The sequence below is a fragment of the Podarcis raffonei genome, chromosome 12, assembly GCF_027172205.1.
Source record: "Podarcis raffonei isolate rPodRaf1 chromosome 12, rPodRaf1.pri, whole genome shotgun sequence".
Classification (NCBI taxonomy): domain Eukaryota; kingdom Metazoa; phylum Chordata; class Lepidosauria; order Squamata; family Lacertidae; genus Podarcis; species Podarcis raffonei.
In genome coordinates this window covers 24086991-24103773 of record NC_070613.1, presented here as the reverse complement: position 1 = coordinate 24103773, position 16783 = coordinate 24086991, and the positions used below count along the sequence as shown (strand labels likewise).

The 16783-nt window shown below is 42.3% G+C and overlaps 1 protein-coding gene across 1 annotated transcript in view; it reads left to right on the top strand.

Moving 5' to 3' along the window:
• Positions 1–16783, top strand: part of LOC128398412 (macrophage mannose receptor 1-like) — a 56026-nt gene that overhangs the window by 4237 nt on the left and 35006 nt on the right. The window contains exons 4-14 of the mRNA XM_053359446.1: positions 29–193; positions 662–775; positions 1900–2043; positions 4803–4985; positions 5495–5652; positions 6852–6965; positions 7400–7515; positions 9196–9344; positions 9470–9669; positions 13281–13402; positions 13685–13763. Of these exons, the coding sequence (XP_053215421.1) occupies positions 29–193; positions 662–775; positions 1900–2043; positions 4803–4985; positions 5495–5652; positions 6852–6965; positions 7400–7515; positions 9196–9344; positions 9470–9669; positions 13281–13402; positions 13685–13763 (1544 nt within the window). The remainder of the gene's footprint in view (positions 1–28; positions 194–661; positions 776–1899; positions 2044–4802; positions 4986–5494; positions 5653–6851; positions 6966–7399; positions 7516–9195; positions 9345–9469; positions 9670–13280; positions 13403–13684; positions 13764–16783) is intronic.

The window sequence follows — 16783 nt, the reverse complement described above, 5'->3', positions numbered from 1 at the left end:
ATTTGAGACTTGTTAACAATGATTACAGATGACCATGATGAATTTTTCTGGACCAGAAACCACTGGACCGGGGACTTCTATCAGATCAATTCTGACTCAGCTCTAACATGGTACCAAGCAAGAAAAAGTTGTCAGCAACAGAATGCAGAATTACTGAGCATCACTGATTTACAGGAACAAGTGTATGTGACAGGTAGGACATAACAAGGCATATTTAAAGAAGTGATCAGTTTATTAGGATATTCTGTTAATTAATATTGTCTCAACTAGAAATAGCATTTTCAAAATGTTAATATTAGATGTACCCCCCCATCACCCAAAGAATTAATTTAGATTCAGTCATTTTCAGACCATTTCAGTATGAAATATTCATTGCATCTCAGGTTACCAATCTTTTGCAGGTCCTCTGTGTCTTTAACAACTGTAAGAGAAGCAGAAATTCATTGGCTGAAGCTGATGAAGCATTGCATCTATAAGCTGAGTGAAAGGCTTCAGTTGAAGAATTTCTGATTGATACGCAGCCCTACCAGTAGAAAAAGCTGACAACTCTAGTAATGTTGGGATGAGCATGTTTGGTTTTTGCTCCCATGACCCTAGCTTCATAAATATAAACTTCCTAGCTTCATAATGCAATCTAATTGATTTTCTTTTCCTTAAATAGGATTAACAAGTTGTATGCCTACTGACCTGTGGATTGGGCTGAACAGTTTAGATGATGAGAGTGGATGGCAGTGGATGGGCAACTATCCTTTAAGATATTTAAATTGGGCTCCAGGTGAGTGAATATCTACGTGCCAACAAGGTGCCAAAAATTCAATCACATATGCTAATTGCGAAGGGATTTACAGTAGATTAGAAGATCCAGAGTTTATACTACATAAAATACGTCAGTTTAAACAGGTTTAATGATAAACCAAATATAATGTATTGCTATTTTTCTTAATGCTTTGCTATAGCTGCTTGGATCATCATTCTGAGAACATCTGCCATTTTCTCTCCACTCAGTTAACTCTTTTTTAATAGGAACCTTTTGATTTATTATTTAAATTTGTATGCTGCATTCCCTATAAACATGCTCAAAGTGGCTGACAACAGAGCGATGAAAATGCAAATCAATTGTTACAATAATTCAGCATAACATAATTCAGCAATCCAACAAATAACTCAATTTGATTTTCAAAGAGCTCTGTAAAAGGCATGGATGTTAAAATCCCCTAGGACAACCAGACGAGGTATCTCCAAGGAGAACATCCCCCATGACCTGAAGCAGCTTGGGCAGGGAATTCTTGGTGCAGCAGGGAGGTTGGTACACCAATAGGAATCCTATTGCCCAGCGTCCAGAGCATGCACTCAGAAAACTGGGTCTCCCCAATAGGACACCTGGTGCAAGCCAGTGACTTCCTAAAAATCACTGCAAACACCCCCCCCCCAATGACCTGGGTTGCTGTAAGAAAAACCTGGCAGACAAGCAGGGGCAAAAACAGGCCCATCTGCCACATCTAATCAAGTTTCTGTTACACATGCCAGGTCAATTCCTCCATCCACAAACAAGTCATGGATGGCAGTAGATTGAAGTACATGCGTAATAGGGCTTTTTTCGGTGGTGGCTCCACAATTTTGGAATTCAATTCCTGTAGAAATTAGGCAGACCCTCTTTTCTCACACTTTTAAAGAGGCTTTTCCATAAGTTGTTGATAGTGGTGGGACAGGACAGATGAGGGCAGTTACTGAGATACAGCTAATTTATTATTATTTTATGCTGGTGAATTTAAACTTTATCATTGCTGACTATATATTAAAAAGTGTTTTATGGAAATGGTTTAGTACTATTAAAATAATGTTGCAATGTTAACATAGGTTAACACAGGCAATGATCCCCTGTCTCACTCTTTCTTAAAGGCAGCCCAACTCCAGAAACAGAAAAAATATGTGGATCAATGCTGTCTAAGGTTGGCAAATGGGAGAAAAATAAGTGTCAAGAGAAACTTGGATACATTTGCAAAAAGGCAAACTCTTCATTAGATGCTTCTATTATTCCTTCAGGTAGGACTATAAACTGGGAATGAAGCTTCCCTATATATCATTATATCATGATTTATGGAGGGTGACATTGTCCATATTTATACAGTAATGCAGTTTTGCTGTTTGCAGTGGCATGTGTAATGGGAAACATTTTATTGGACTGAGATGGCAGTAGCTAATAATAGGTTATCAATCAATAAAGACTGCAGGCATGGTCTAAATGCATGTGCTTCAGAAACTTTACTAGGCTGGTCCAGGTCTGGTCAGTACCTGGGTAGCAGATTTTCTAGAATTCCATGAAATAAAGGTGGGATTTAAATGTAAGGAAGAAATATCTCAGAACAGGCGTTCAATTTTTGGGGGGTGGGGGGTATTTCCCCTATACATAAGTTTGCAATATTTGTTTTAATACATTTTTATGTGAACTGTGGTGCTTCTGGTTAAGGTGTTACCAAAGGTGTTACTAAACAGTTGGCCACATGACCCGGAAAGCTGTCTGTGGACAAACGCCGACTTCCTTGGCCTGAAAGTGAGATGAGCGCCGCAACCCCATAGTCGCCTTTGACTGGACTTAACCGTCCAGGGGTCCTTTACCTTTTTTTACCTTTACTAATATAGAACAGTTTGGGGTCAGTTTACCTGTGAGATCGCTTGACTGCTCCAATCTGCGCAACTGGCACTGTTAAAGATGCCACATGATACCTGTATTTGTAAGAAATCAGCCCCTTAGTGTAGGAGAGCACACACTTTCACATTAGACAGGCATCTTCACTGTACTTTTTTGGGCACATGCTAAAAACTGTTTTGTTCAGACAAGCCCAGTGAAGGCTGGTGGGACCTAGAACGGGTGGTGTGCCTAGGAGGCCATGTAGGTGACCACTAGTCCTGTGCTTTTTCAAAGTTTTATTTTGCAGTCTCACATAGTAGGGCTCACTTGCTTTGCACTTAAATGCATAGGACCGTGTTAGTAATAATACATAAGTCATACATGATCAGATCTTTGTTTAACAGTGCTGTCTCAAGCCTGCAAAATAAAACTAAAGAAACCGGCAATTACAGATTGGTTGTAATACTAAGTCAACCACCCTGTGGCTTGTTTCCCTGTTCAGTTATGGGAAGAGCTTGATGCAACTTACTCTCAAGCCGACAGAGGATTGTAGACAGCATACGTCAATCACCAAAATAAAATTATCAGTGTCATACAGTGAGTTTATTTATTTTGATAAATAAAGACATTTTCAGCCAATCAAGGAACAGACATATGAAAATATGATCTCAAGCTGATGCTATGCTATAAAAAGTGTTAGGTTTTCAGATATGTGTTATCATGCTTCTGCCTGCTCAATATCATGCTGCCATGAACTGGCTGGATGCAGAGGAATGGTGGGAGGCACCAACTGGGGAAGCCCCAAGAGAACCCCCAAGGGAAGAAGGCTCAGAGCCAGAAGATTGGAGGTGGGATGGCGATGACAGGTTTAGTGAGCAGGAAGAGGCTATGGCAGAGAGCAGGGCAAAATCAGAGGATGAATCAGAGACTGGAGAGGAGGGGGGAGCAAGAGGCACAGATCAGACAGGCTGCTGAAGAAGCCAGGGATTCTTCCCCTCCTGCTGTGACCAGCTCCCCTCCCTCCTGTCTCCCAGAACTTGTAGAGAAATGAAACAGGCAGAGCAGAGGGTGGTGTGTATGAAGAGGATGGAGCAGAGACAGACAAGGCAAAGAAGTCTCAGGTTGCTTGGGAAGGAGGAGACTTAGGGGGCTGTGAGAAGGTGGGGACCTTCAGTTCTTGCAACTGCCTCACTGGGGCAAGACCTACTGGAAGAGTTGCTGTGCTCACTAGGCTTGAGCTGTTTTGTTTCTTTGAAGAGTTAACTTCACTTATGTCTTGTGAGTTATTGATGACCTGCTTCCAACTCCCACCTTGACACATGCACAACTGGAAAAAGACATATTCAAATTTAGTTTCATTTTCTCTTCCCCCGCCCTGGGAGGAGGGTCTTTTCAGATGGGTCCTATTCACTCCACTAGGTAAATTCATGGAACCTGCCTCTCTGCAAGGGAGACAGCCTCTGCAGTTTCAGTCCTTGCCTCAGCTCCTGTTGACAGGGCTCCAATTTCTCACCAACATTATGTTGCCTCAGCTGAACTTTGAACTAGTTAGAGAATGAGGGTGACCTTCCTGGAAGACACCTCCTCAGAAGCTTTGGCCACCTGTGGTATTGATGCACCCTCTCCTTGAGTGCCACTGAACAGGACTTGGAAGTGCAACTGATGCTAGTGGCTTCCTTGTGACCTGTCTCAAAGCTAGGGTCAATTCAACCCTGTCCAAGGGCGAGGGACTCCAAGGAGTTGGCAAATATAAATCTGGTGGCCCCAGTAAAGGGGTGCTCTAAAGTATGTTCACAGTTCAGGCTTCTCTCTATCCCAAATTCTGTCACTGAGAATAGATAATTTTTAAGGACTGGTGGGGGGCATTGAGCAGGTTGCCTTCAACAAGGAGATGAGCAGCGTTTCCATTTGTGGTTGCCATTGTGCACCAAACCCACATTCTCTCAGGTCAAAAAATGTACAGTTTAGGACTACAAGAACTGTTTGTTAACTTATTGACAATAATATAATCATATGAGAGGATGGGTTACCCTCTTTTGTTAGTATCAATTGCCAGATTTGCATCTACTAAATTCTGTATTGAGTCAATGACATCATAATGGCACATAATTATTATTTTTTTAAAAAACTCCATCTAGTCATGCTATCTTACAAAGGACTGTTTTCTTTTTAGATGGATTTCAGTCAATTAGCTGTCTGGATGGCTGGGTTGCATATGCAGGTCACTGTTACCACCTTAGCAGAAACCCCAAGACATGGAAGAGTGCCTTATCATCCTGTCGGAAGGAAGGTGGAGATTTAATAAGTATACACCACATTGAAGAATACAGCTTTGTCATATCTCAGCTTGGCTACCGTAAGTACATCTAGGAAATTTGGTTCTCCTGGTATCTGATATATATGTGAGATTAAGAGAGAGGGTATTTTGTGTTGCTTTTTTGTTACACATGCAAAGATGGAATGTTACTGAGGTCTCTATCATGTTGAAAAATACCATGGAGATAAACAGGTCAAACATGAGATGACTATTATCGCCTTCAACAACCTGGTTCAGCTGCATCAACCCCAGCCAATATAATCAATTGTCAGGGATAGTAAGAAGTATAGTTTAAAACATTTGGAGAACACCAGGTTGGCCATTTAGATTATCCTCAGTTGTAGTGCTGCATTTGAAGACTGACATTCTCCAATAAGCTGTTTAGCTAGCTGCACATTGACATGTCTATTTGGATTACAGTTGTGAATTTTATCCTATTTCCACATCTATGTACCATAGAACTGTTTGTGATAGGATCCTGTTCAATACCTGGACTCTTTGTACCTAAAGTATGACAGCAAATTAATTAGGTGCCTTTATGTTCTTAGAGCCAACAGATCTTCTATGGATAGGACTGAATGACCAGAAGACTCAGATGTATTATGAATGGAGTGATGGCACTAAAGTGAAATTCACCAAGTGGCAGAAAGGAAAACCCACACAAATAAATGATGTCCAAAATGAATGTGTCATCATGAATGGGGAGGTAAAAATATGGAACTTCTAGTAGAGATATATTGGTCTTGAACTGACTTTTTGGGTGAAATATTGAGAGTCAGTCTGGCAAACTGAATGCCAAACCCTCAATTTTTAGAATAGTTGAAAAATCAATTCCCAGGCAATTCTGGGAATTGAAGCTCTGTTAGGTCTCCTAAAAATTCACAGCACTCTTAGCAAGCTACAGTTCCCAGGGTTCTTTAGATAAAGCCATGACTGTTTAACACTGCTTAATGCTGCTTAGGTAAAGGTAAAGGGACCCCTGACCATTAGGTCCAGTCGTGGCTGACTCTGGGGTTGCGGCGCTCATCTCGCTTTATTGGCCAAGGGAGCCGGCGTACAGCTTCCGGGTCATGTGGCCAGCATGACTAAGCTGTTTCTGGCGAACCAGAGAAGCACACAGAAACGCCGTTTACCTTCCCGCCAGAGGAAGGTAATTTATCTACTTTATCTATTTATCTACTTGCACTTTGACGTGCTTTTGAACTGCTAGGTTGGCAGGAGCAGGGACCAAGCAACGGGAGCTCACCCCATCATGGGGATTTGAACCGCCAACCTTCTGATCGGCAAGTCCTAAGCTCTGTGGTTTAATCCACAACGCCACCCGCATCCCAATGCCGCTTATGATACCCCTTTAAATTTATAGTGCCAGGTAAGTGGCAATGCTAGTGTCAGGAGGGCAAAACTACCCAGCACACCATTCACTCCTGTTGAGAAATAAGTGTATGGACACATAGTGATGCTTCAGTTCTTTGACAGTGAATGCTCTTTATCATAGTTGTAGAAAAACCAAAATAAATTAAGCAAAGTAAAACCATAATGCAGAACAAATTTTGCAAACTGAAATAATTTACATACTATACAAAAACTGCAGAATTTTAAATAATGCTTTTTAAAAAACAAAATAATTCAATCCTAAACTTCTTTATTTTAAAATCTTACAGAAAAGTGGGAACTGGACCAGCTCAGCCTTAAGTTCTCGAATTAAGATGATCACTTATGTTTGAATGCTACCATTTCTTGCAACCTGAAACCCTGTTTTGTTTATCATTAACAAGCACAGTATTTCTCAGTAGAATAGTTCATTAGTTTTGGTTGTAGATATCAAGGAAGACACCAAACATCAAGAAAATGAGAAATTGTAAAGATAGTGAATCATCTTTCACCAATATTTGTTTCTTCATCCAGGGTGGATACTGGGCAGATTATTTCTGTGAAGTGGAACTTGGTTACATCTGTAAAAGAAAACCTTCAGGAGTTCTTCCTGAAGAACCTGAAACTGCTGATCCAAATTGCCAGAGAGTAAGTCTGAAGTGGTTTAAAAAGTTAAATGCACATATTAAATGTAAAGCAGACTCATCTGCTTTACACCAGACTATTCCCCATAATCTGCTTTAGATTGTTATATGGATAGTCTGGGCTCGAAAAGGAATTGTCAAATGGTCAAAGTACTGTGAACTGCCCTGAGATCTTATGATGAAGGGCAGTATATAAATCTAATAATTAATAATAATAAGCATTAATTATTATGCTGGGATAAAGACTCTTGCATCACTTCAGAGGGTGACATCACTGACCCAGGCAACATATAGGACATTTCTGTGCAACTTCTGTGGTGCCTCATGATGGACAGAGATTCCCATTTTAGTACCTATTCAGCAGTGCCATTTGAAAAACCTCATTGTCTCCAACCTAATATTGTAGTAATGTGGTTGTTGGTTCTTTTATATCAACAGGGCTGGAAAAGGCACGGTACCTATTGTTATTTAATTGGACAAACATCTCTAACATTTTCAGAAGCAAAGATGTTCTGTGAAACAAATAAGGGATCTTTAACTTCTGTGGAGAACAGGTATGAAAAAGAATATCCTTAGATCAAGAATGAAGAAATGAGCATTTTAAATATTGATAAACTACAAAATAGCTATATATCTCAATATTCCAACTGAAAAATAATTGGTCTTGATATTCAGAGGGCATTCTTCACTCCACTTTCTCCACTTCCTGGCCATGAAAGAAGAAAGATTATTTTGTTCTGACTCAATTAGTTTTATTTTTAAAATTTCTGCACAGCTTTCTTACTCTTGGTTGTGTCCATCTAAATTTCACTCAGAGTAGATCTGTTGACATTAATGGACCTAAGTCAGCCATGTTCATTATTTTTTATGTATCTACACTAAATAAATAGAATGAACATTGGATACAAGCTTATGAGTGATATGTGGGTGAAAAGTACAATGGTTACAATTGTTAGAGGCCGAATTCTTTGGCCACATAATACATAATACATAAGAGTTGAACCACAGTCTGTGACTAAGGTACTTTCCTGAATGATCTGCTCAGCATTTATTGTGAACTTCCTATTAGATTTGCAATCTGTGGTCTTACTGATTTCCTTGAGACAGCAGCAGCATTGCATGAATCTCAATTTGCTCATCAGGGATTTACTGGTTGTCCTTGTGTCTTGTGTACAAGACACTTAGCTTGAATGATTTTTCTATCTCAAATGGGTGCATGTTTTCTAGAATATCTTCTAAGCCCATTGATGATTTCCTGTATATATGTATTTTGCTGTTTTATATGTGTGTCGTCTGAACAGAGAATCATGTGCCTCAGTTACCTACTCTGGATGCACTTGTAATTCTTTTTTCAGACTTGTGACAGACCTGTAGATTATGCTGGTAGACACAATATGTAGATGTATTCCTTAGTAAAAACTGACCTGAAGGCATAGGTGTGTGTTGTTGTTTTAACCTTTTACTTTTGATAGCATTGTGGTCACTTTCCCCAGTTGGTTCAACAATGTTTACATCTTGCAGCAGGTTCTGGCCACCACCTAAGATTAAAGCTATCTACACACCATACATTTCAAGTACATCTCCCCCCACTCCCAAGAATCCTGGGAACTGTAGTTTATTAAGCGTGCTTGGAATTGTAGTTCTGTGAAGGGTAAACTATACTTCTCAGTTTTATTAAGAGCATTGCTTTCTATATATGGTGTGTAAGCAGCCTAAGTCAGGGCTGAGACCCCTCTGGTTGTTTCTGTGACCAGCTGCCCTTGGTCACAGTCATTGAGGATATCTAGAACATTTACCTCTTTGTTGTGATTAGAACACACATGCACCCAATCTGTGAGAGTGTTGAAGCCACCTATTTTTCTAGCATTCCCTCTTTTGAATGCCTCCTTGATCTCAGTCTCCATCTGAAGATCTCCCTGAGCACTTTGAGCAGGAGGACAATAGCATATCCCCTGTACTAAAGTACTCATCAGGCTTAGTATTGTTACCTACATGACACTGTGGTGGAGTCTAACCCTTCATGGTTTTCCAGTATGTTGGCTTCTATGTCTTCTCTGGTGTACAGAGTGACACCACCTTAAGTATGCCCTGGGAATAATAATAATAATAATAATAATAATAATAATAATAATAATAATGCACACCAACTCCAATATGTCCTGAAAATTAACTTCTTCTTTTTTAAAAAAGGTGCACTCACTTTTAACGCACTTATTACTTATTTTTCTATGCAGGTATGAACAGGCCTACCTGACTAGTCTAGTTGGGCTTCATTCTGAAAAATATCTCTGGATCGGTCTTTCAGATGTACAGCAACCAGGGACATTTATCTGGACCAGTGGAGACAGTGCTCTGTTCACCCACTGGAATTCAGAAATGCCTGGTAGGTACTTCCTGAAGCCTAACTGGAGTGATATTTCACAAGGGGCTTCTACACTGTCATTATTAGTAGTAGTTTTACACATATGAACAGATACTCAATTGGACTGGCTATTGTATCTCCAAAAGGGCAACATTCTGGCTGTGTTGCCATGAGAACTGGGACTGCAGCTGGATTGTGGGATGTTGTGAACTGTGAGGAGAAGGCAACCTTCATCTGCAAACAATGGGCTGAAGGTGTGACAACAACTCCTGCCCCCAAACCAACTCCTCTGCAGCCGTGCCCAGTAGGATGGCGTCCAAGCAGTACTAGAAATGTGTGCTTTAAGGTAGGTAGAGTGTTTCTTGTGTCTAAGTTCTTGTTTGCTTAAATAGCAAGGCAAAGGTAGACATGCAAGCCATCTGAGAGTGTGGTTTTCGTTTAAATGTAAATGTTCAATGGATTTTTTTAATTGTGATTAATTTTATTGTGTAGTTTAGTTCAATGTTTTGAACTTTCAGATACAGTGGTGCCCCGCAAGACGAATGCCTCGCTAAACGAAAAACCCGCAAGACGAAAGGGTTTTCCGATTTTTAGCAGCTTCGCAAGACGAATTTCCCTATGGGCTTGCTTCGCAAGACGAAAGCCCATAGGGAAATCTCTGGGGACAGCGGGGAAGCGCAGCGCGCCTTCTCCTCTGTTCCCGGACCTGACCTGAAGGCTTGCGGTGGGAGGAAGGTTTTCCTCCTCACCGCCAACATTCAGAAGGCTGTTCTGAAGGCTGGCAGTGGGAAGAAAAGCCCTTCTCCCCCGCCAGCCTTCAGAAGAGTTCCCGCAGGGCTGCCTAGGCTGCGGATAGCAGCCTGCTGCCCCTATCCGCAGCTTGCGGATAGCAGCCTGCTACCCCTATCCGCAGCTTGGAGAGCCCTGCGGGGAAGTCCTGCAGGGCTCCCCAAGCTGCGGATGTCTGCCCGGCGCGAGGGACGCTCTGAAGCAGAGCGCCCCTCACGCGGGGCAGCAGGCTGCTATCCGCAGCTTGGAGAGCCCTGCGGGGAACTCCTGCAGGGCTCCCCAAGCTGCAGATGTCTGCCCCGCGCAAGGGGCGCTCTGCAGCAGGCTGCTATCCGCAGCTTGGAGAGCCCTGCGGGGAAGTCCTGCAGGGCTCCCCAAGCTGCGAATGTCTGCCCCGCGCGAGGGGCGCTCTGCTTCAGAGCGCCCCTCGCGCCGGGCAGCAGGCTGCTATCCGCAGCCTAGGCAGCCCTGCGGGAACTCTTCTGAAGGCTGGCGGTGGGAGAAGGGCTTTTCTTCCCACCGCCAGCCTTCAGAAGGCTGTTCTGAAGGCAGGCGGTGGGGAGAAAAGTCCTTCTCCCCCCGCCAGCCTTCAGAAGAGGTCCGGGGACAGACTGTCCCCGGACCTGGTCTGAAGGCGGTCTCCATAGGAACGCATTAATTGATTTTCAATGCATTCCTATGGGAAACCGTGCTTCGCAAGACGAAAAACTCGCAAGAAGAAAAAACTTGCGGAACGAATTAATTTCGTCTTGCGAGGCACCACTGTAATTTTAAGATAATTTTCCTTGTGAATTGGGATTGGGAGGGAATCCTTCAAATTTAGTTTTTGAAATGAGTTTGAAATATTCAGTTAAGGTACCCCTGCCCATACGGGCCAGTCGTGTCTGACTCTAGGGTTGCGCGCCCATCTCGCTTAAGAGGCCGGGGGCCAGCGCTGTCCGAAGACACTTCCGGGTCACGTGGCCAGCGTGACGAAGCTGCTCTGGCGAGCCTGCACCAGCGCAGCACACGGAAATGCCGTTTACCTTCCCGCTATAAAGCGGTACCTATTTATCTACTTGCGCTTAAGGGTGCTTTTGAACTGCTAGGTGGGCAAGAGCTGGGACCGAACGGCGGGAGCTCACCCCGCCGCGGGGATTCGAACCGCCGACCATACAATTGGCAAGTCCTAGGAGCTGAGGTTTTACCCACAGCGCCACCCGCGTTTATTATTATTATTATTATTATTATTATTATTATTATTAAATGAGGCTTACAACAAAAACAATGCAACTATACAAAACTATACAAAAACAGTGCAACTGTATCCTGACAGTGACAGAATCTTTTAAAAAGGTTCAGCAAACTGGTGTTGATCATACTGTTAGGGTTGCCATATTTCAAGATCCAGGACAAAGTGCCACCTTTTGGAAATTCCCCCCAGACGTATGGCAGCCCAACATACTGTAGATGCTCTTCTAAGGTACGGCAGTAAAGCCACCTAGCATTATTTTCTAACAAGTGTGCGTAAGTACTTACACATGTAAGTAATTAACATGTGCAGTGTTTTAAAAGTAATGTGCAGTATTTTAAAAGTGAAATAGCAGCATGGAGAAGCTCAGACAGGATCAGGTCCCACATAAATCCTTCTGAAATCTGAAGAAGAGTACCACTTCAAAACTGCTATTTGCATTGGGAGGAAAACTCTAATTGTCCTCACACCCAAGGTTATTTACATTTTTAAAAACTGTGTATGTCACGGGTTTTCAACCAGTGTGCCATGGCACCCTGCGGTACTTTGAATGATGATCAGGGATGCAGCAGGCAACACTGGCCTCTTTCCTTCCCTCCCTCCTCCGATGCCATCTCATGTCTCTGTCCCCCAAATCCTGCATGGCTGTTTGTTGCAGTAGCCCTGGCTATATGCTCTCCAGGCAAATGGTGCCCCTGCAGCTGAGGCAGCCTTGGAGTAAGCAAGCAAGTGGATGAGGAGGCCCAGCCAGCCAGTCCACCAGCCCTTGGGAATGGATGGGCAAGTGGGGGAGGTCAGGCAGGCAGGTAGCCCCCACACTAGCCTTTCTTGTGCTTGCTGTGTGCAATGCCTGCCTGGGAGCTGAGAGCTGGACACTGAAGGGGAGCCTTTCAGCCATGCAGTTCCCAGCAGCACCTGCTGCTGCCACTGTTGCCTCCCAAGGTAAGGTGCTGGCCTCACATTCACCTTTGCCTGTCTCCGTCAGGTCGCTAAGGCCAAGCCCCTTGGCACAGTGTAAGGAGGCACCTCTCTTTGGGGTGGGGTAGTTCAGAGACCAGGGGCGGCGGCAGCAGGTTCCCAGAGGACTTCCAAGGAGAGGGGAGAGGAGGCTGAAGGAACACTCCACAAGGAAGGGTGTCCGAAAAAGGTTGAGAGGATGCCAGTGCTGTAGGCAAGGGGTGACACAACTGTGTTTCTAAGCCCCACAGAGGTGCCACAGAAACAATGTTGTTGGTCAAGGGAGCCGTGGACTCCAAAAGGTCGAACTCTTCTGGTGTAAATACATTCAGTTATGCTATGTCTGCCTTGTCCTTAGCTACTTTCCTTATCTGTGAAATGGGAACTCATGCAAACCATACTCTGAATGAGATTATTTGATAGTCCCACATTTTATATTACAACTAGCATAGAAATATGTTATTTGTCTTCAGGAAAAGAAAGAAAGAGCAAGTAGGAATTTCATAAGGAATGCTCACCAGATTTATCCTAGGGTGATTCACACCCAGGACTGGCCCACCCATGAGGGAAAGTGAGGCAACCACCTCAGGTGGCAGTATCCCTGGTGGGGAGAGGGATACTATTTTATGGTTGCCTTAGGTGCCAAAATGTTTTGGGACAGCCCTTGTCACATATCTCTAGTTGTAGCAGAATGAATGAAGCTCACACTTTAAAGCTCCTTTCTTTTCTATAACATGAATAAATTGTTGGTATGTAATAAAGACAGAACAGGGTACTGGCCTGGTACTGGTTAGTGGTCAAGAGCAAAAGTAGTAGAATCTGATGCAGAATATGAAATTGGAGTCTGAATTCAAAAGGTTATCAGGCTATGAATCCTGGGTGCAAACAAAGAAGGAAATTAGCAATATTTAGAGGGAGGGGGTGTTATGTATTAAAAGCTGGTGCTTATTATCAGTGTTTAATTATGTTTTATGCATTAGGCCTATACGAAAAACAAAAGTAATAAGAAATCTTGGTTTGAAGCACGAGAGTTTTGTAGAGCAGTTGGAGGAGAACTCATTTCTATTCACAGTGAAGAAGAACAGAAGATTCTAGAAGAGATGTGAGTTTGTTTGTTTTTAATCCTTCCTGCTCAGAATGGCACACCTGTTCCAGAAATTTGATAATGTAACAAGCTTTAAATGAATGAACTGATGATACACATGTATAATATTTTTCTAGAGAATATCAAAGTAGTGAATGCAAATTTAAAAACTCAGATGTTTGAAATCCTTAGGCAAAAGATTTATACGATCTGAAGAGAAACCAGAGTATCAGATTTATGAAATCCATTCTTTTGTTGAACTTTTCTAGACTCTGTATCACTATTTTTTATATATTTTAGGCGTTCCAGTGACAATTATTGGATTGGTTTGAATAATGTGGATCCTGATAAAGGATTTACTTGGAGTGATGGATCTAATGTAAGTAAAAGGGTAATGCTGATGTATTGATAGCAAAGTTATTATTAGTTTTACAAAAAATGTCTTTAAGCTTGGCGTACACACCCTCTTGTTCTCATATTTACATTGGACAGATCACATAGCAGCGTTTTAAAACTTTTAGTAACTTAAAATGTAGCACCCTGGTTGTGGTTAACGCTTAGCTGGAATGAAATATTCAACGCAGCAATAGAGAAATTAAAATAATAATTTATTTGTCAGACAAATAAATGTGAGGCACAGTGGTATATGGTTACCAAGCTCTGGCCTGCCCTCCTGCCATTATGGCCAGCACTTATATTTCCTCAATCCAGCCCCCTTTCTCCTCCTTTTGGCTGCCTCTGTCCAATCAGCCTGGTTGAAATTCCTATTGGCTGTTTGCTAGAACCAATCATAAAAGATACACCTATTTCCTATTACCTTTTATGGGAGACAGAGAGCTATATTTTCTTCTATTTATAAATGGCAAATAAGTAGTCATATATCTTACATTTACCTCGACCAGGCACCTTAATTACCAGATAACCTTTGGCCCCTCTTGCCCTATTCCCTGCAAAACAGATGGCTAATGGTTCTAATTTTTATCTTAAACAGATATTTTGGGTTCACCTCCTCACACACCATCTATGAAAGATCTCCTTCTTTGGAGGTCTTTAAGCAAAGGCTCGACAACCATATGTCAGGAGTGCTCTGATGGTGTTTCCTGCTCGGCAGGGGTTTGGACTCGATTGCCCTTGTGGTCTCTTCCAACTTTATGATTCTATGATTCTATGAAATAAGAATCTAACATTTCTTACTTTCTAAATCCTTTGCATAATTACATTTAAGCCAATATATTTCATAACATATATAGGTTTTTAGAAGAAAGGGAACTTAGTAAAAGCTAAGCTAAATTCTAAGTTTTCTAAAGATTCAAAGCAGTTTCAGAGAGCTGCTTTGCCTAGTCCAGTTGCTGTTTATTTGCCCTTTTAACCTTATGAAAATGTGGCTCAAGTCTCTAATGGGAGGCACAATAATTCTTACTATTTACCAACTCTTAATTGTGTTTTGCAACTTGATTATTCTGTAATTTGTATGGTCAGTGTGACCTTTTGCTCCTAGCCTGTAATTTCCTTTTACAACCCTGAGGCACTGCTATAGATCAGGGGGGGCCTTGATCAAGAAGATAAACAGCTGCCAGAGTATGGTTTCTGCCTGGCATGAGAGATACAAACATTTAAAAATATATATATATTTTTAAGCTCATTTTAAAATACAATTCTTGATCAGATGCCTCATCCCCCCCTTTCAAGCTCAAGGACCTTCATCCCAAGTGTCCTTGATAGCTTGACCTTCATCATATTCCTGAGGTAAAGCTCTGTATAGGGCCATGATATGAGGTAAAGTTTCATTTGAAATCATCTTGCTAATTGTACTTCTAAAACATGAAATGATACATGGCACCATACATAAAACCATTACTACTGCCGTCAAGAAAAACAAGCAAGACAATAGTATCCCTTTGAGTCCCGCAACATTAGGTAACCAGTTGATGAGCCATCCCATATCCCATCCTTCCCATGTTTGTACTGGGACATGTGCTATACTCTCCATCTTTGTAGCCAACACACGGATTGCCTCACCATTATCAGAAATGTTAAAGCAACAGGCATTCCCTGTCAAGTTCAAGACTCCACATAGGCCTCCCTGCCTGGCAAGCACATAATCCATTCCCATTTTCAGCTGCAAAATGGCGGCTCTACTTTCATCCAACTGTTGTGTAATAAGTCTCAAACTGTGGGCCGTTGCATTGGTTACAAGTTCCACTACTGCTTGCAATCGAATTATTCTGTTTAGATTATAAATAGGATCCCGTGCCCCTTGTATGAGCTCATCAGGATTCCAGGAGGCAGGTTCATAATAAGCTATAATGCGCTCTGGTGGCCAATCATCAGTATCGCTCCAACTTTGGGTACTTCCTCCTGCTATATGAGAAATATCAGCATTTCTTCGTGTACGCTTGGCCGAACTAGTGGGCATAATCCACATTGGTGGTAATACCCATCCCAGGAAACAAGTCCCACTCCATTTGGAAGGGAGTTTCTTGTATGCCCATTCTCCACATATCCACCACAACCATCGGGTCTGAGGTTTTTGGTATGTGGAGTGCATAAGGCGAAATATCAAAAGGGGTACAGAGTTCACAGTGCAGTAAGTTAGATTGCCTTTTGCTGTCACAGTTATGTTCCACACCATTTTCCATGCATGAATAAAAGGAGGTGCACAGGGCAAGGTATTCCGAGTTCGATAGGTAGTACCATTTGCCCAGGTTTGACTATTCTTAATATAATCCCAAGTATAGTGGCAATGGGAAGAGCCTACCATGGTAGAATCAGCTGCCTCTGATGATTTATGTACACAGAATTCCCCTTGTACAGGTATAACTCGTATTGGTTTAGTTGAGTTCCATCCGGGGAAATTCTGTACTTCTGTTTGGTGTGGCATTTCGCTTACCATACCAATGGCATTTAATGGTATCGGTAATAAGGGCATACCTCCCTCTGAATCATCTGGCCCAAGAGAGCAAACAAGGCAATTGGTCCTATTTGTAACATTGGCTACCATCTCAGCTAAGCCTACCCACATATTGTGGTCATGGCGGAATCCATATTTAGCAAATTTGGTCAGATTCAAGGACCCTTCCCCTTCCCAAGGGATCAGGATTAATAATAAAATCATGTTGATGTCTAGTATATGCATTCCTTCCACAAAAGATTACCTTATTGTGACAACAAAAAAATATTAGCCCCAATATAATTCCCCCAGTGACAGAAATGGGAAACCACCAAGACCAAAACATATATCCCGAGGATCCCCAATGAGTAATATCCCTGATAATTGTTCCACAAAGGGGTGGGGCAGTCAATCAATTGTATAAGAGAATCTTCCTGTTCACAATCGCTGGTTCAGATGCTCCTCAAGCTTCAGGCGTGCGCAGGTCAGCCAGCTTCCAGGTTGTGGCT